This window comes from Adiantum capillus-veneris, chromosome 24, assembly GCF_014529385.1.
Source record: "Adiantum capillus-veneris isolate H3 chromosome 24, ASM1452938v2, whole genome shotgun sequence".
NCBI classification, from domain to species: domain Eukaryota; kingdom Viridiplantae; phylum Streptophyta; class Polypodiopsida; order Polypodiales; family Pteridaceae; genus Adiantum; species Adiantum capillus-veneris.
The window spans coordinates 79,582,380-79,603,217 of NC_140954.1; the positions used below are offsets into that span (position 1 = coordinate 79,582,380).

At 44.1% G+C, this 20,838-nt stretch overlaps 1 protein-coding gene across 2 annotated transcripts in view; it reads right to left on the minus strand.

Moving 5' to 3' along the window:
* Nucleotides 1-20,838, minus strand: part of LOC147426641 (protein DETOXIFICATION 16-like) — a 106,139-nt gene that overhangs the window by 45,605 nt on the left and 39,696 nt on the right. The window contains exons 6-7 of one of the 2 annotated variants that reach the window (XM_086499239.1): nt 15,571-15,689; nt 15,282-15,368 (exon numbers count right to left, since the gene is read on the minus strand). In XM_086499239.1, the coding sequence (XP_086355365.1) occupies nt 15,282-15,368; nt 15,571-15,689 (206 nt within the window). Of the gene's footprint in view, nt 1-15,212; nt 15,369-15,570; nt 15,690-20,838 lie in introns of those variants that run through there. The other variant, XM_086499240.1, reaches the window with a different exon arrangement.

Genomic DNA, 20,838 nt, shown 5'->3' on the forward strand with positions numbered 1-20,838 from the left:
GTGTGTAGCTTTGTGCAAATGCCTTAATCAACATTGTATACATTCCGTGTAGAGCTTTAGAGCTTGGGCTCATGGTGCTTCTATGGAGGGTGGTTTTACCGTCCTTATAGAAGGCAGTGCCTAATTCTCTTTGATGCACTAGTACCAAATCGGCTACATAAATGAGGAGTGATGTATGTATTGTAAAATATACATACATTGCACAAAGGATTTGATGCTTTGATGGCAAGTGGGCTCAAGTTTGATGGGAAACACCTTTTGAAGCCAAGCAGTGGTCAATGTTGAGGGTTGGTGGCTGTGGGAAGGTGCTCTTGAGTTGAATGGGTTCAAGGGAAAAAAAGCTCTTGGCTAGCCGGCAATGTGGGAAGTGGCCCTTTTGGGTGGGACTAGCTGGCCGATAGATTGCTTGCCGGTCCGGGCCGGATCGGTCGGCAAAAAAGGGGGTACCTGCAGGTGCGCTAGTCGGCACCCGTCCGTTCATAGACCCGCCTGGATTATGAGCCAAGTTGTGTAGCACCTTTCACATCCGCCCACGAGCCTTGATTTTTTTTTTTCCGAGAAAAAGATCCTTCTATTAGTTACTGAAACTGCCCATAGGGCTACAACCACCTCTTCAAGAGAGGGCTACAACAACCATGGTGGGAGACTCTCCCAATGAAAAAAAACAGCATATGTCCAATGGGGCTAAATCAAGAAATTGGGGGAGGGAAAAGCCACACAGGTGGTCGGTAGTGCCATCGGAGTACACCCTGGACCATGGTGTAGAAAGGCCGAGGACGCCAGAGTCAAAGGAAAGCCTCTCTGCAGTCCCGCATGCGGTCGGAGCTGCCCTGTAGTCCCTCGAGTTGTCCTCTGAGAGTGTGGATCAGCTCTAGCCAAAAATCGCGAACAGTCTCTGCTGGTGGCACAGGGTGAGCCTCAGAGATGCGGAAGCAACGGGCCCGCCAGATGAACCAGATTGTCAGGCCATTGATGAGCTCCCAACACTCCTCTCTCTCACTGCACCACTCCTGTGGAGTAAGCTCTGTAGCAGGCTGGAGTGTAGGTCGTTCCACCTGCATCACTATCATCCTGCTGGTGGAAGATAGCTCAAACTGAAGTGCCGGGCCCTTGAGGGTGGACCAAGCCGCTGTTCCTGAAACCGGCCCGTGGGGCGGTAGACGTTAGCTTTCACCTGATTCTTCAACACTTGACTTTACGACACAAAGCAATGACCTAAAAGGAACCTGTTAACTGAGATTGAATTACACTTTAAGACAAATAGCACGGCCAGGAAGCTAGAATGCTTCCAAGAAGAAAGTGACACCTGTAGGCCCCAAAAGATGGCGCCCCTTCCAGTATTTCTTTATTCTTTAATAGAGGGAATAAAACCTGTGATTCCCTACAAGCTGCCCCGCACAATTTGGGCTGAATTCCATCTGTTCTGGCCCGATTTCGACAGCATAATGGAACTAGGACCCTTCACAGTCAATATTCCCACGCATTAGATGACTTTCCCGATGCATACGGACACTTTGCAAAACGTGGCAAGAATCTGCAGCACGCTGAATTCTCTGTTTTCTGCCCCGAAAACGCGCCAGATCACCTGTACAGCGTTCCCCTCGCGTCCCCAAACCTCCTGGGGGTATCAGGGACCGTTTAGGGCCGAAACCCTAAACCTGCAAAAATACACAGCAGGCTGTAATTCCCTGTTTCGGGCTCCGTTTCGCGTGCCGGCCGCATCCGTAGCAAGTCCTCGAGCTCCCGCACCTATAGGGCTACTTGCCCTATGAATCGGACAAGATTTCTCACGTGAAACCTCTCCGAATTCACCTGTACCTGCGGGGGATTAGCCACTAGCTAATCCAGTGTCTGTGCAAGAGGCTCTTGCCTCGGCAATCGCGCATGAACCCACACAACTGTACATTGGTCAAATGAGAAGCCCACTAGTGGGGCATAACATAACTGCTCGTAGGGGGGAGAGAGGGCAGTGCGTAGCGTGCAGGGCATCACTCCTAGCACTGCACTGTACATAAGAGGGAAAGGAAGCACTCCATAGCTCTCAACCTGTTGCAATCCGCCTGTCTGAAAATGGTGCCCCTTTTGCTGATAAACAACTCGCCTAGCTCTCCCAAAGTCGCAGAATTGCTCACGAGCTAACACCTCGCCCAGTTTCGGACTTTGGCAAACTTAGCTAAAAATATCTCAACTGGTGCGTCAGTTGACTTGGCAACAGAGCAATAAAATGTTCCCCTTGTCATTCCAGAGCTAATGACGCGAACACATTTCACAGCTCAAAATAGTAGTTCCCTAAATTTTAGGAGATGCTTCCACGGCACTCACAGTGGTCGTCTGACCATCAATCACCACTGGAACCACATCGGAAAATGCAATGTCGGTCAGTTATCAGGTGATTTACACTCGTAGCCCCACCGTGGCTAACCTTAGTCCATTTGCCCAACTTCAGTGCTCACTGACTATCCATCCTAGACTCTCACTATCCGCCTCACACCATGCAACTCGGACCTTGGCATTTCCAGAGGGGTGCTTTAAAACAAGTCAAATAAAATTCCCCCAAAAAGAAATCAAAAAGTAAAGTTGCCACAGATCGTGACAGTTCCCCAAGTGTACTGTCGAGCCGTGGAGAGAGCAGGCATCAGCTGAAGAACTTGAAGCCACCTGCTGGGCCGAAGGATAGTCCCAAAGACAGTGACGCTGACTCTCCACAAGATGGTCACAAGCTGCACATACGGCCCAGAGACCACTATGCACTAGCCAGCTCCCAACTGCTATAGCTCTGTGTGCGACCAGCCATTGAAACAAGGTGAATCGCCTCGGCTGTCTGGAGTCCCACAACCTCTTCTAGAAGGCTGCCAAGAACTCAGCTGTGAGACCCTCCTCCTGCCAATGGGGTGCTGCAGCGGGGCGAGCCTCTCTCTGTGCTGCTAGTATATGACGTCCCAGTCGAAAAGTGTACTGAAAGAATGGGACACCTGGGTGGTCTGCAAAAGAGAAAGGGTCCCTCCAGAGCCACTCACCAGGATCCCACTGTACTCGTGCCAGTGGACAGCACTCTCAAGCCCACAACCTCCAGTGTCCAGTCTCAAGAGCTACTGGGTCAGGATCGATGACACAAGTCCTTCCACAGATGCCCACTACTCTGGTCCTTTGAAAACAGCACTCTGTCACCTGCGGAGCCTCTACTGCAACTCGCTGTAAGCGTCCCATACCCTGAAGCTTGAAGAAAAGGGATGGAACAGTCTCTGAGCAGGCCCTGACTGAGATGAGAACCTCCATTCGTGTGAAGGCTCCCATCCACATGGGTGCTACTGGTTCGAGAGGCGTGAGCCACTCAGCTGGAACTGCCTTTGAGATGTCCTGGCACATGCTCTGCACCCCTCTCATTCCCTGTAGTTGGAAACCCTGCACCTCCTCTGACAGGACCGTAAACTCTATCCAGTCATCTAAAGAGCGTGCTGGACCCGCTGCCATGGGAACCCAGCAAACATGAGGCCGACTACCAACCAAGTGGTGTCACAAAAATATGGAAGCATAAACTGACTTTTAATTGTACTTCAAATACTCAAGAGAATTGGAGAGAGAGAGAGAGAGGAAAAGCTTGACACTTCATTGGGGACCAGAAGATGGGCTAGTCCCCCCCCCCCCCCCCATAAAGAGAATATCTTTATTACTAAGGGAGAATCTTTACAAGCACAGGAACAGGGCGAAAGCCCGTCCTCTATTCTTTCTTGGCCTTTTTCTGCTTCTGACTGAGAGAGTAGAAGAACTGCTCTCTGACTACTGAGAGGATCTATCCTCTTCTGCGAGATTTTGGGAAGCTCTCGTAGGGGAGAGTCTACCTTCCACAAAACTCATCGGAAGCTCTCACGAATGAGGGTCTATCTTCCGCTAACTGTGTCACTTTGGACGTAATCATTCCTGCAATTAACCAACCACAGAAACATGCAAAACACACACACACACACACACGCTTGCTGTAATTTTCTGCACATAACCAGAAATTGTTACCGGAGTGCGTTCCAATGCCAAAATGGAGGTCCTTTTCACGATAGAAATGCTCCAAACTTGGTATATGTGTAGAGTAGGTAGTGGGGAATGAGATTCTAATAAGACTTTGCTGAAATTCACCCTAATACAAGTGATTAGCGGCTGAAAACAGGGAATTTGCAGCAGCTAGACAAGGGAGAAAGAGAGTTTTCTACTACTTTACGCGATGAAACTTCTCCCAAAGCTACATGCAACCATGAGGGGCTTTGTTCTAGGTGATGGGTGCTCAAAGGCTCCACATACACCGCAAGGTGTTGCTCTCAAGCTTCAATGGAGAGCTTCACTGCGTAGAGGATGGTCAACTTGGGGGGGGGGGGGGGGGTTAGTGCACTGCCAACCTGGCAAGAGGGGGAGGGACTGCTCTCTTATAGCCTCCCAGAAGAGGGGACGCTAGCATGAAGAGAGAGAGAGAGAGAGAGAGAAAGAGATTGCATGGGAAAGTGTGCCAAGTGGCACACTTACTTTAAAATTTAAAAACCATTCAACTTTTGACTTTAAAAATCCTATGCTAGTTAATGAAATGTGCAATTAAGTGCACAACTGCACACATAGATGCAACAAATGAAAACTTTATCTGCTCCCTAGCGCATTGCCGTCCCAGCAATGCTCTGGCATTACCTGTTCGCACTTGTCCGGCCATTTGGTCCAGTGCAAAATCACTTCAGAATACTTTTAACTAACTTATCCTAAAGCCGTAAAATAATCAAGCCTTAGGGTTAATAGTCTAAGGACCCCATCTCATTCCTGTGCTTACACTAGCGCGCGTAATTTTCTGAACCTGAAATCTGAGGCTACTATCTACCCCTTCATTGAAGACCCGATTTCCCAATCGCTAGGGCTTCAGGGTATTTTCTGCTAGGGTCTCCCTGAGGTGCACTGGCCCAAACTTGGGCGCACCTGAGGCCCCAGAACTGCTAAATCTATTCTGATGTGCACACAACTAATTAGATAATTCTTTTCTCGTAAATAAATAAATTATTTACAGAGTCTGACTTAGTTACATCCCTCTTGGTTCTAAACAGTTGACCTCAACTGTAGAGCGTCAACATAACTGTGCAAGATGTCTGGGTAGTCCTTAAGATTGGACTCAGTCATCCACTTTGCATCTAAAGGAGTGTAATTCTCTTACTTGACTAAATACTTTCGATGTAGACTCCCCGACTTGAGTTGTCTCTCCGAGTGGTGTATTATCTGTTCAGGTTGAAGGATTTCCTCAGTCTCCTCGACTTCCGGAGGATCTTCTTGTACTAGCGCCACTGGAGGAGGTCCAACATATGGTCGGAGGAGACTGACATGAAAAGCATTATGGATGCGCCAGTTAGAAGGCAAATCCAATTTGAAAGTCACGTCATTGACTTTATCTGTAATTTTGAAAGGGCCGTAAAATCTATGGGAAAGTTTGACAACTTTACCTTTGCCGACCCGCTTTTTCAATCTAGCTTTCTCAAACCGAAGCAGGACATATTGTCCTTTTTCAAGATTGAGATTCCTTCTGTGCTTGTCTGCTTTTCTCTTCTGTTGCTCTTGAGTACGAAGAATCGCTTGCTTTACTTGTTGATGGGCAATATCAATATTGCGCACAAATTCATCTGCGGCGAAGATGTTTTCTTTGATCACCATAATAGGAAGTAAGAGTGGCTTCCCATAAATAATTTCGAAGGGAGCTTTACCAGTTGAGGAATGTATGGTATTATTATACGCAAACTCAACTATTGAAAAGTACTGTTCCCATTCGGATTGTCGTTCCGAAACATAGCACTTGAGGAGATCTAAAACAGTGGCATTAGCGATTTCGCTTTGACCATCTGTTTGAGGATGATAAGCTGATGAAAAATCAAGCTTAGTTCCCAAGTTTTCAAACAATGCCTGCTAAAATAGACTAGTCATGCGGGGATCTCTATCGCTGACAATAGTCTTTGGCAATCCATGGTGTTTAAAAATCTGAGCTAGAAATATTCTAGCCATGTGATCAGCTTTGATCGTCTTCTTTACTGGAAGAAAATGTGCTTGCTTATTGAATCTGCCTACTATAGTACAGATTGCACCATTTCCATTCTTGGATCTAGGTAGATCCATAATAAAATCCATGGCAATACTTTCCCATGGCGTGTTAGGCACAGGGAGCGGCTGAAGCTTGCCATAAACTTTATGTCTGTCATATTTTACTTTTTGGCAGACTAAACACTCACGTACATGTTTTTCAATGTCCGCACGGAGTGTTGGCCAAAAGAAATACCTTTCGAGGGCACTAGTGGTGGAAACAATTCCCCGATGCCCGGCATAAGGAGAATTATGTGCTTCATCCATCACCTTCTGTCGTAAGGGCTGAGCTATGCATATTGCTTGTTGATGATAGTGTATTATCCCTAATGGAATAAGGTGGCCTTGAGTAACCAACGTGAAGATCTGCCCAAATTGTGGCGAAGTCTGGATCTTGAGGATACATCTCGCTGAGAGACTCTAGTTCCTCATGATAAATTGTTGTTAGTGCATTGATTGGCAGCTCTAAAGCAGCAGTTCCGTGAAGCTTTCAAACCAGATGACTTGTAAGAGAAACTTTTAAGTGAGTTGGCAAACCTACTGCTCCGAACAAATGAGACTTTTGCAGGCATCAGAACTCATGACCAAAACAAAGTCCCTTGTCGCCAAGCTTCCCCAGCAACCAGGAGAATTTATGGTCAAGAAGTGGGTGGAGAAGGCTCTTCCCAAGACTTCACAACAAAAACTTCGAGAGTCTTCGACCTGAAGCCACTCTAGAGGAGTTTGTCACTGCTGCTACTAGGATAGAAGGAGATTGAGAACATATCAGTGAGAACTGGAAGAAAATCTTGGAAAGCCAAACAAGACAAAATGAAGGCAAAAGGACTAAAAGAGAAAACCGCCTTAGAAACTGAGCTGCAAAAAACCAAAGATCAGTTAAAATAAGACAAGGAAAACAGGGAACAAACGGAAAAAGAGAAATCATTTAAAATTTCATCGGGAGATTTGGTCATGGTAGAAAAAGTTAATGAGCAATTAAATGCTATGTTGCAAGCTTACGAGGCTAGACTGAAACCCAATCAGACATTAGAACAAAGATTGTTGACGTATCGACATCCAAAAATTGAAATCAAACGAATGGAAATATGTAGAAGGCTCATAGAGAAAGCCCAAGCTCTAATGCAGCCAGAAATATTGAACGTCCTTGAACAAGTAGTGCCTCTGCAAAAAAGGAGGACAAAAGCGCACTAAAAGAAAACAAAACAGGTGAACCAAGTTAACCAAGAAATGAAATTCCATTGGATACGAGGATAGTAGCGAACACTACGGACGAGGCAAAGTCTCATGAGATGCTGAAGTGGACGAGCCGTAGCCTTAATCCTTATGGGAAATGATCAAAAACCGCAAAGATGGTAGTGCTACTTTGCAGTCAGTACCCATCCCTGAAATCAACATGGAATATAATTTTTTCCAAGGAGATATACGATCTCTATACGGAGATGCCAGGTCTATAGCATCTGAAGAGAACAAACCACACTCTCTACAGACTTTTCTATCCTTCATAGGACAACGTGAAACAAAATCAGAGGTGTGGTACCTTCTCAGTGGAAAGCCACACCAAAAATGATGGATACCAAAAGCTTGCATGAATTGATGTATTCTCCTATACAATACATACTTTCTCTCTCAGAGTTGCTGAAAATTAGACCGCATCTATGGGGCCAAATGGGCAAGCACTTGGAAAAGATGGGGTTGGAAATCTCTTCACGTGAAAAACTCGCAGATGAGAAAATGGGTACAACTCAATCTAAGAGACTAAAGGCAAAGCCTGTACCAGTGAATAAGGTGGGTGACTATTGCAAGGAGAAGAAGGGAACACCACCTTACCACTAGAGTACAAAGGAGTAAAAATGATAGACTTACTTAATAGTGGGGCTAGAATAGCCATTGCTACAAAGAAAATCTAAGAGATATGGGAAAGACCGGCTCTGAGAAAAACGCCCATGAAGTTGCAACTAGCAGACGGGTATGTAGAGAGACCCTTAGAGATGCTGAAACAAATTAATGTATCCTCTTGCAGAATAGAGTACAACCACACTTTTGTTGTAATCGACTTTGGAAAAGGCAACAACTTTGAGGTTATTTTGTAACGGCCATTCATGCATCAACTCAAAATGGTCGAAGATTGGGGCTATGACCACCTCTACTTGCGGCATAAGGGTGTAAAAAGGCGGGTCAGTACAAAGGACCATAGTTCCAGAGACGTAAATCGAACCCAGTACAAGACTTTGATGTAACTACGGAATCCGGAACACGATTGCCTGCTTGGTTGATGAAGCCATCACATGTTTGGATGTGCGGAGCATCAAAATGTGGAGACCCGAGAAAGGAAGATGTATCTTAGATCAATTGGTAGAAGATGAGTACTATATAAAGGAGCCATTTTTTAAAAAGTTATTCGAACCCTTTGGATGGGAGCAAATACTAACGACTCTAGATGTGTGCGTAAACAAAATAACGACTACGAAGTTTTGTAATGAGCATGGCTATGACATAACTCCCTATTTTACGATAAAGGTGTTGAAGGAAGCTAATGAAACTTGTGAGTGTGAGAGTAGAACAAGCAAGACAAACAACTGTGACAGGAATCATGATGCAAAATCACAAACGGAAGAAGTAAAACCACCACGAGAATATGTCAACATTGACATACCTGAAGAATCGACAAAAATTGTTTCAAAGAAGCCGACACCACAAAAAGAAAGAAGCAACATTTCCAAGTTCCACATTGGAATTTCAACGAACTCAAGAGATAGAGAAGACCGAGGTTAAGGTGAAAGAACGATTGTCTCCGACAATGATCAAATTCAGCATATGCGGAGAAACAAGACTTAAAATCACATGTTCAATTGTGATCGATAATCTAATGACTTATGTATGGCACATGAATAATAATGGGAACGCCACCAATCACCGAGCTAGAGGAAACAGTGTACACAAGTTCTAATTCACAAGTTCCTGGCTTTGGCGTGGCAAAATCCATACTCAAGTTGAGTATTGGGGAGTTCAAGGACACTTTCTACATAATCGATTCCCATCACATCAAAGAGAGCCTAATCTTGACTAAAAGCTATATGAACATCTTCTTTCGACAACAACCAACAGTTTCAACAACAACAACAAAGAAATCCTCAGAAGCATCTCAAATCCATGCAAAAATGAAGCAGCCAACCATTGCAGATAAAGGTAAAGCTAAAGCAAACACTGAAGTAGATCAAACTCACAAGTCAACTTTACCTTCAACGAGCCACCATCAAACCTCCTGTGTAGCCTCTACATCAAAAGCCACACCATCGACAATGCAATGGAAACCGAAGCAAAAAGTTTATCAACCAAAGTTTCCATCACAAAAAAGCCTCCAGAAGAAGCCGAAGAGAATCAACGAAGTGTTGGTATCCAAAAAGCACATCAAAGTGAAAGATCCAGTTTGGATACACCGAGCACAAAATCAACCCCAACAATCGAAGGTGATAGGGTGAGTAGCATCAAATGAGTCAATCACTGCTCAGAGCTACGTCCAAGAAAACGCTTATGTTTGGGCTCAAAAGCACAAAGTTCTACAAAGCACAAAACCAAGCTATCAACGGATGACACCCACCTCAAGCAAGAGAAAGAACGACCACAAAAGGCAAAAGCGAAGACCTTCAAACAAGCAAACAATACGACAAATATGGGTGCTGAAGTCGGACTTCAACAAAGCTACCCAACAAAGACAGGTGCAGCAATGGATGATTCTAGTTCACAAGGATTTTATGAAGGTAACACTCAAATATGGTTACTTAAAGTAGCAGCTCTAACCTGGAACAACAAAGATCAGCAGTCATGTAGCACAAGGCTCCAACCAAAGGTAAGCAACAATGACAACCAAGAGCCAATAGAAGCCAGTTACAACTGAGGGTGCTACGAACTCTAAATGGATACCTATGGATACCTCGTCTTCAACTACAAAAGCTTCTACAACGGAAATAATCTGATATGGATACCGAAGACCGGTGTTCATCAAGATCAAGCAAACGGAGCAAAATGCAAAGAGCGGTCACACAGGGACCAAAGACAAGGTGGGTTCCGAAATCACTAGTGGGAACTCAATCACAAAGAACCCGCACACATCTACAACCGCTTCTCATGGGAGATAAAGCAAAGGTGCCATCAATCACTACAACATCCAAAGAACTTATTCACATAGCAGTGTCAACACACGACAAGTAAGTCAAGAGGAGCCGAAGTATGCCAACCTACTGGACAAAATGGTGGCATCCATAGGCCAACATAATGAAAGAGGCCTAAATTTTCAAAAACTTATGGAATTCGGTTTCTGGCTTTAAACACATACATCCAAGTCGCCATTGAAAATACATAGCATAAAAATCAGAGTCGGGCAGCTAAGCCATTAAATGAGCGAGACGTTAGTCCCAAAGCTTCAAGTAATATTCTTTGTATTCTAAGAGTCTTAGCTATTCAGGTACTACTCAAGCTGGAGGAGTTGAGCATATTTATGTTGTGTTGCTCATGCTGGTATAGGTGAGCACAAGAGTCAAAGTCTATGTATATTAAGTCTGGTGAAGTGAAGGAGGAAATCCTCCAAAAGACACTCACGCACTGAGCACAATGAGGTTTGAATGGCTTCTACATCAAAAACCCTTCTTGGATATAAAATTTCTCATATGCATATAGAGTGTCCCATAATTGGCACTTGCATTAGGTACTCCTCCTTTATTTCTCCCAAGCACTCGCCTTGCATAAATAGGTACTTCAAGTTCAAATGCTCAACTCCAATAAGAGCGATACCAAACGCACTTTTTTCCCACCGGGTTTTTTCCCTTTGTTCATCCATGTTTCATACCCTAATCTAGAAACACTCGACACTATCTTCTTGTATATATTCCTTCTACATCATCAATAAGGAAATGGCTACCCAAGTCAAGAATCAGCGAATCAGAGCAACAGCTACAAGTCTCCACTACCTCTCAAGAGAAAATCTTACCTTCAAGACCAACAAAATCTCCATCAAACACTGGTAAGTTAAACAATGACCTACAACGACAAGCAATGACAAATTCACAAAGAGAGCTATCCACAACAATCAGAAGGAGCTTGCACACTGCTTCAAAATTGCAAAGGGCTAGCATTGCAGTGGAGGCAAATCCATCACCAAGTCCACGACTGAAAGCAACTAAGTCTCCACAAAGAGACAAATCAAAATCCATCTTCACAACCAAGACTAACAACAAAGAGGAGAATGCACAACAAGATGCACGGTTACCTCAACAATCAAATATATATATACCTAGATGAATCCAGGATAAGCCCAAAGTCACCCTTGAAGGAAAGTGGAAGGTATAGACCTATGGTAGTCACCCACAAGACAATATAACCATCAGCTCCATCATGCATAGTTTTGACTAAATACCACGACATCCCCACTAACATCATCAGTGCCCAATAGTGGGTGTAGAACTAGGTACTTACATATGCTCCCCAACAATCAAAGCTCAACTCATGTATCAATAACAACACATCAAATATAAATCACTCAAGGAAGGGCCGAGCGTCATCAACAACAAAGCACTTTCAAAGTTAAAGACCAACCTTAAAGACACACAAGACAATCCTAACAACAAGATTGTAATTGGTCGTGTCAAGGGACGACACGAGCTAGGACGGGGAGAAATGTTGGCGGATTGACTTAATGGGCGCCCCACCTTGTCGGAAACCACATTTGTACTCTATTATTTTTCCGAGCTAGTGTAGCTACATTGTGTGTAAATCCAGTAGCAAGTCGATTCCTTGAGTTGTAAATGATATGTGTAAAGGCCCATGTGAGCCGTCCTTTGGCCATTTAGAAAGCTCTAGGTATAAAAGTCAATAACCTTAATGTGAAAAGGGAGGCTTATCTTTTGAGGAGAAATAAGCTCTGTTGTACGTACGCTCAAGCGACTACAAAACTCCAACTTGTAATTAACATCGCTAATGAATGGGTAATCCGTTTTCAATTTTAAAACTTGCATTATGTTTCTCTTTCCATGCTCTTTCAATTAAGTATAAGCATTGTTAGTTTTATTTGAGGTTCGTGACTACGCGTTGGTGAACCTAATTTTCATATTTGAGTGCCTAAATCACTGTTTTTTGATGTTTCAACTATATGAGAGTGTTCCTAGACCATAGGGCGACCTTTTTGGCATGTTCGGTTGCAGTTTTCCGGACCTTGATCGTGATGGATTGTGATTTTGGTACCTTGTCAGATTGCGACCAAACTTGGTAGGATAGACCTCCTCCTAAAGTTTCGTTGCATTTCGACTTTGTTTGCGTGCCGAAATGGCGTGACGGCCTAGAGCGGTGAGAAAGGACATAGGCAGATTTCCTAATCATTGAGTGGTGGTTGCTTGTTGAGTTAGTGTGTTTGCTTGTTAGGTTCATTTCTTGAGATTGACAACCTCAAAGAGTCTCCGTGCCCCATCCGAGTCGCTTCCCTGAGTATTGACATATTATGTTAGTGAACGACAGCTACGCTGCATACGTCCGATCACGGCGACCAACTAACAGGTCGGTCTCGAGAAGCAAAGATAAACCAAAACTAACACACGGCTATGGAAAGATCATCAACTGTCGCCCAGTAAGCAGCCTATGCACTAGTGAAGTTCTCAAGGAAAACGTCAATCTGTTTGGCTCGAGATTGTGAAGCTAAAAGCAAGAAGACAAAGACAAAGGCAAGCTGAACAGAGATAACGGTAATAGAGATTTGATAGAGGAGATCGGCATGGCACACATGGTGACAACCATAGTGGCCACGATATCAGATTTCTAGTCAGAGGGCAGTTGCCGCCACTAGCTTCAACCAAAGAGAGGCTTGTGAGTGGCAAAGAGTGCTCCGTATAATTAATTTGGACCCTTGTGTTGGAGTTCAAGTTATCGGTGTTTGAACCCGTGGGTCCGAGTTCAAGGCACATGCATCTGCCAAGGAACCAATCGACGTATCTAAAACACTATGGATAAGACCAATTCATTGTTGTTGGTCTGATTATGGACAAGATGTGTTTCAAAGTTCATTATCTAGAAAGCTTGGACATGATGTATTCACTGTTCACCAATGGGGATTGTTGGACGTAGTGTGGTCTAAAATTCAGTTTTCTAAAGGCAACCGATGCTCAAGATGGCATTCTTCTAAGGTAAAAAGTTGAGGGTAGCAAAACTGAAGTGTATCGAGTAGTCCACCGCTTCTGGGGTATCCATGGTAGCTTCTTCATCGACTTGGTCTCACTATTTACGTCCATTATGAGCTGCAGAGAGAGTGTTGAGTTTTGGCATCTCAAGTGAATTGCCCAAAGTGATCCCATTATTTATTTTGGCTTTTAGGTATTTATTTTACTTATTTGTCAAAGTCTAGGTAGGGAAATTTATTGAGGTGGTCTATGTGTAACCCATTGCCCCCATTGTACAAGTATCAATTCGTTTCTAAGGTTGGTTGGTTCAGAGTCTCTCTCTCTCTCTCTCTCTCTCTCTCTCTCTCTCTCTCTCTCTCTCTCTCTCTCTCTCTCTCTTTTGCTTTCTCCCCTTGGTCTCTACGCTTCCGCATCTTCAACGTTTTTTTTCCAAGAAAAAAATCCTTCTATTAGTTCATAAAACTGGCCATAGGGCTACAACCACCTCAACTAGAGAGGGCTACATCAACCATAAGGGGAGACTCTCCCGATGAAAAAACAGCATATGTACAATGAGGGCTAAATCAAGAGATGGGAGAAGGGAAAAGCCACATAGGTGGACGGTAGTGCCATCTGAGCTCACCCCGGACCATGGTGAAGAAAGGCCCAAGGAGTCTGAGTCGAAGGAACTCCTCTTTGTGCTCCTGCATGCAGTCAGAGCTGCCCTAAAGTCTCCCGAACTGTCCCCTGAGAGTATGGAGCAACTCCAGCCAAAAATCTCGAACAGTCTTCGCTGGTGGCACAAGGCGAGCCTCGAAGATACGGAAGCAGATTGCCCGCCAAATGAACCAGAGTGTCAGGCCACAGATGAGCTCCCAACACACCTCCCGCTCACTGCTCCACTCCTGTGGGGCAAGCTACTCCAGCATGTTGAAGTCACCCCCAATGCACAATTGCTCTGCCTACGGCAGAGACTCTACAATGTGAGACCAAAACTCTGCACGTGCACTTGCCACATTGGGCGCATAAATGTTTAGGAAGCCCAAGAGGCAACCCTGAACCTACATAGTAATCCACTGAACCCTGCCAGGCACAATAATACCTCTATCCACAATGGCCTGCTGCCAAGAGTCCGCAATAGTCATCCATATCCCTCCCTAGATACCACCAGGTCCAAATGCAGTTGACCAAAATGTCTCATATCGCCCACGCAGAAGCTGACCACATCGTCTAATGCGGCTCTCACACAGATGACGCTCCTGTAGCATAAGAAGATCAACCTCTCCTCCCACAAGGCAACGCTGAAGTTCCTCACGTAATCGACCCCTCTGGCGCTGAAACTGGGGCTCACCTAATCCCTGCATGTTCCATGAGACGATCCTCATGGAGAGCGTTCCTGTTGAGGGGAAAATAGAAACGGATGGAGAGAAATGAAATGAAATGAAATGATATATTAACGTCTTCAAAAGGCCAAAATGACCTATGAGAGAGAGAGAGAGAGAGTAAGTATGCGTTATGTTTTTTTATGTACTTGTTTGGCCAATGTCATGTCATGTTTGTGCAACATGGAGAATTAACAGACCCACATGCAAATATCAAACTTTTGACCAAGTCCACATCCAAATATCTACAAGAAGTCCACTGAAGTAGAGACGAAATGGGACCACAATTTCAGCCCTATCAACATGAGACCTCACTTCAAGCTGTCTCCCCTCTAAATTCAGAAACGAATGACTCCAAAACAGAGGCTAACAATTAAAGATCCTCTACAACTGATGGCACCTTTTGGTTCAACACCTTGTGCATAGAAAACCTACATACTTCACTGCCACCAACTAGTTTCCCTAGGCTGGCCATAGATAGACAACAATGACATCATTAGCCATCTTGTGGGCATCATATCTTCACACTTTTTTGGCATTAAGGGCATGCACTATCATGCATTTTGATTTGTCTCAAAGGCCAGTTTGGCCTTTCATAGACCTTCCATGATCTACCTTTCTATTGCTCTAGTAACTTGCTAGATGGAATCATACGTAGAAGAAATAAACTTACCTCTTTGTCCCACTTTGCTGTCCAAGTCATCAATCCAAGTAAGCAAACTTGTACAAATGGCCCACAGATGACTCCTATCCATAAACCCTAAAACAATAAAAAGAAGCTACATCAAGAAAAAAATAGGCATTTCTTTCAAGAACTTTCAGCAAATGATGATGAGTTTTCAAATTCTAATAGCAGGGCACTATCATATCAAGAACCTTTTATCAATATTCGATTGTAAAGATGACCTTTTCAAAAGCACATGGAGGATTTAGATATCAAGAGCACATTTTTGCTTGCTTACCCGTGCTTGCAATGGAGTGAGAAATCCTAGACAAGCACCAACTGGCAAAGCCACAATATAGAAGGAACTAAGGTTGATAAAAGCCCCCAGTGCTTGCCAGCCGCAACCTCTTGCAATACCTGATAAAATCATTCTCATTTTGGAACCAATTAATGACAAAAGTACTGGTAAAGCAAAGGAAAAGTGTATCACTACTAACTAGAGCTTATTTAACTTCCCATTTAAAGAGCTGAATGCTACAAGAAACCCCATTTACACAATTCAAGCAAAGCTACTCAAGGTCTAGATCCAGCAACTAGCTAACGACGAGTGTCTTGGAATTAATTACAAAGTCAGGTTTGAATTAATCTGGTGGAGCTTGTGAAGAAAAAGGAAATGACATTGTAGATACTCCCTTGAAAATTCTAAAAAACTCCCCAGCGTTCTAGCACCTCATCTCATAAGCGTGGCCCCTAGGAAGATGCTACTCAGGTCATAACATCCCAAAAAACATCTAACTTGAAAGAGCTCAAACGAGTCTATTTCAGAATTCAAATATTTATCTTGGATTTCCATACTCCTAGAACATGTCTCCTAAAAGTTATTGCTCAAACAGCAACTCTAGCAGTTTTCACCAAAAACCAAGTGTATTTTTCATCGGTTAAGATAATAAAATCCTGGCTAGACTTCAAGCTTGTGTTTAAAGAAAACTGGCATAACTTGGTGTAAAAATTGGAAAATCCTCCTTTTTTTTGTTCCTTTTTCTCATTGGTTAGGAACAAGGTTTCTGGTGAGTACTAACTTCTTGCCTCTCAAGAAAATCCCCAGAAATTAAAGTAACTAGTCTGCAAGGAGCATTGCATCTGCAACCTACAATTTAAAATGGACACATTGCCTTTGAGAGGAGAAATGCAGTCAGTTTTTTCACTTTAATAAGATGTACAAGTCAAAAGACAAATGGACTTCAAATCTTTTGTATCCAAAGACTTTGCTAACAAAATCTTTTGTATCCAAAGACTTTGCTAACAAAATCTAGCTATGGCATCCGTGGTATAAATCTAGCTAGGGCTCTTTCTGTCATCTGTGTTGCATCCAATAAACTTCACAAAAAGGACATTTGAAGGAGCTTTGTGAACTTGTGTGGTAAGTGTACCCAAGGGGAGAGATGTACCCACACACGCTCCAGCGCACACGCGCATGCACGCCCCAAGATATAGACATACCAACATGTGTACATGCATGTATATATATAGACAACAATAAAGATTTTAGAAACAAAAGAGGCAAGCTTATAGAACACATGAGACAAAGTGCAGAAATTTGATTCCTAAAGTTCAAATTCTTACAACGACGTGGATATACCAGAAAGTTGCAAATTTTCTTAATTTTGAAATAAGTAATAAACTGAAAATAAGATGCTACAATGTAAATACCTGCAATGAAGCATTACACAACACACTTTACATCAAAAATAGAGACATAGATCCTCAATTCCACTGCCTATGCCCGAACAAGAAATGAATGATCATCATCTTCAGTACCTAAAAAATTCTAGCCTCTATCATGGCTGAGCTTGGTAGAAAGTCAGCTCACTAATTTTACAAGGTAAGTTTTATTAGGATCTAAATACAATGTCCATGGCGTCATGGGCATTGTTGCCATGATTAGGGATGTCATAGCTAACAAAATATACTAAATGTGCTTGCACCAACCACAAATTGAATATACCATTTACCATTACAAGCATTCCAAGAGAAGAAACACACATACCTTCATGCAGTTTAACGGATTTAACCATTTGAACACTAACAAAATGGACTAATGTTCTTACACCAACCACAAATTGAATATACCATATACCATTATAAGCATTCCAAAAGTAGAAACACGATTACTTTCATGTGCTTTAATGGATTTAACCATTTGAACACTAAGAGGGCTCTAGAAATTAAAGTAAGATCCTTACTAATGCCAAAATGTGATGTAAAGCAAAAAAGATGGATTGATGGCCGAGCACTTTATACATGCTAGGATATGCTTACAGAGCTTCTTGCAGTAATGTTCAACCGAGCCATGTGTGAGGTGTAGTAGGGCTATAGTGCCACTGGCACAGGACAAGAGTTACAATTATAGTTGGTCTTGGTGGACAAACTCTCGCCTGGGTAGTGATGTGGAAGTGATACGGGTGGTGGTCTAGTGGACACCGTGGCCAGATCACCACCACCACACTTTGGAGATAGACTTAGCTGGACTGGGATATTTTGCTAGCCGTTGGTGGCTCTTTATGATTGTATATATGTGTAGTTGGTTCTAGTCGTCATATATGGCATCATAGTTTTTTTCTCACGCGCCCGATTGGCCAACCATGCTTCCGGACGCGTACGAGCACGATTGATGTATGATTGCCTTTTCCATACATGGGGCAGCGAATTTAATAATCTGGCAAAATTTAATTGTCTATGATGTTTAAACTTCAAACTTTAAAGTTTTAATCTGTTTTGTGGTTTTGTGTTGCTCCAATGCTCTCTAGTGTTTTAAAGTTTAAACTTGCATTCTGTGGTTTTTGTGCTACTCTCTAGTGTTTTTTAGGGTGCCGTATGGTATCCCACGTATGGAATCTTCAAGGGTCCTGAACCGGGCTTGTGGCAGGCTTCCATACCCGCCCGCGTATGCCGCATGGTTGACGTTAGAAAAAACTATGTATGGCATTATCTACTTTCTATGGTCTAGCGTCTTGAGTCTCGAGTGTTGGATCCACAACCGCACATCTGCACTCTCCCTTCATATTGAAGCCTCGACCACCCCATTGTACTGTGAGTCCTGGGCTTGGAGCTGCGTGTGCTGCCAGCCAACGTCTGTATTGGTTCCATGAGTTAGTCGAGTTCTATGGAGTACTGAGTCTACTGTTGTGTATCTGAGTTGATTTTTCCTTTGTTGTGTGATGTTTTCTTTCTGTGGTTGAATGAGGTTTCACGCATATTGCAATGAGGAGCACCCACTGTAGAGAGCACGATGCACTTTTCCTGCTACAAGTGCTCTCATTTTTGGCACGTCTGTGAGACCTTAATTAAAGTCTCACTCCGTTGAGCGTAAAGGTGGAGGAGTTAGCTGGTTGAAGCCCCTCGCCTATGCCAGTCTGCTGGTCTAGATTGGTCTAGTCCAGCTTCGCCTTGACCAGCTTGGTCTAGCTGGTCTCGTCCAGCTTAGCCCTCGACCAGCTGGTCTGGTCACTCATCCTGGTCTAGCTCAGTGGTCTAGCCACTCACCCTGGTCTAGCGGAGTAGTCGATCTAGCCTGGTCTAGTCGAGTCTGGTCCAGTGTCCACTAAGTTGAAGGTCTTCGTGCCCAATGCTTGGGTGGGTCTGTTGCTACTACATGACACATACAAGGCAGTCCAAAGATCGACAAAGCCCACTACAGAGTCCTCTTAAATACTACCATAGGAAGCGTCAACCTTTCTTACCGAATCGAAGTCCTCCACCTCCACTTCCCCTACCCCCTTCGGCATCTCCCTCCACCAGCTCCCCACCACCCTTGTCCCCTCCCCCAATACACTCTACACCAACTATGTTACAAGCAGCTCCTGCACCAGCCTCAATGGAGGAGTTGACAAGTATTCTGACCAAGGTGAACATAAAGTTTCCTACCTTGAAGGGACTCTCCTCCGAGGATGCAGACGACCACGCAAGGAGGTTTGTATCTCTCTACAAAGGTCATGGCCTCAATAGAGAAGACGCTTACCTGGTGCTCTTTCCGTCAACCTTGAATGGCTTAGCAGATAAATGATATAGTCAGTTTGCTTTACTACATGGGCAACACTAAGGCAACATTCTGTGAAGCTTTCAGACCACGTGACTTCCAAGAGAAGGTTCTAGATGAGTTGGCAAACCTAGTGTTCCAGCCAAATGAGACTTTTGCAGAACTCACAACAAGAACAAAGTCTCTGGTCGTCAAGCTTCCCCAGCAACCACAAGTCTTCATGGTCAAGAAGTGGGTGGAGAAGGCTCTCCCAAAGATTTCTCACCAAAAACTCCGAGAGAGCCTCCGACCTGAAGCCACTTTGGAGGAGTTTGTCGCTATTGCTACTAGGATAGAAGGGGCAAGGAAGCTATTCAACAACTCTCCTCACGTAGAGACAGCCTCAGTACTCTTGGAAAGTCCATCTCACCCCTTGACTTCTTTACGCAGGGAACTGGAAGCACTGAAGTTACAATGAGCTCTTCAAGAGGAGAGATCCTTCTCTCTTCGACAAGAAAAGCCTCCACATCAAGAAGCTTTGGACCAGATCAAGTGGGAGCTAGAAGAGCTCAGAGCTCAACGGGAGTCTAAGGCTGTGGTATGGTGATGTCGCTCTCCAGGGTATCCTCCGCACAAATACCCCCTTTGGGCTTATTGCCACCTCTGTGAAAAGTCTCGACATGAAGACAAAGATTGCTACTACCTAAAGGGATTGCGGCAACTACAACAAAGTCTTGCTCCTCCTCTTCAACAAGGGTCGGCACTTGCATTCAACATGGTTTCCCCCTACAAACATCCAAACTACATGCCACCTTCTGTTGACTACACCTCCTATGCAAGGTATGCAAAACAATTTTCCATCTCAGAGCTTTTATCATGCTAATGCTCCCTCAGACCCTCAGAGCTTCTATACCTCAGTGTCCACCTCCATGCAGCAGGAGCAGCAACCACCTCGTCTCCCGGCTCGCCCGTCCAATTGGCCCATTTTGTGCTACAAATGCGGGGAATATGGGTATTTCCAAAGCAAATGTCTCGTGTGTCACGAGGACGTGGCAACTGTTAACTATGTCACGAGGACGTGGCAACTGCTGACCTTAGTTGTTGGTTTCTTTCCAATGATTTTTGTTTTACTCTTAAGGCCCTCTTTTTGAAGTTGCAAATGGTCGGACATTGTATGACACTGCTCTCTCTCCCCCCTACGTGCAGTTATGTGATGCCCCACAAGAGGGCTCTTCATTTGTCTGATGTACAGCTATGTGGTTTCATGCTTTTGTGCTGAGGCAAGAGCCTCCTTGAGCAAGAACAGGGGTAGCTAATTGCTACTCCAAAGCAGGCACTGGTGAGGGTCATAACCTCACCGTACAGGTGCGTTTTCAACGCTGTGTATACACTGTAATTTGACTGGTTTTCAGCCATATGGACACCAGAACCATTGGGACCAGTGCCCCACTGATGACACAGGAGAGTTCGAGGATTGTTTAGGGCTGAAAACATGGAAAAAACCAGTAAATACAGCGTGCTGAATTTACTGTTTTTGGGCAGGAATCAGAG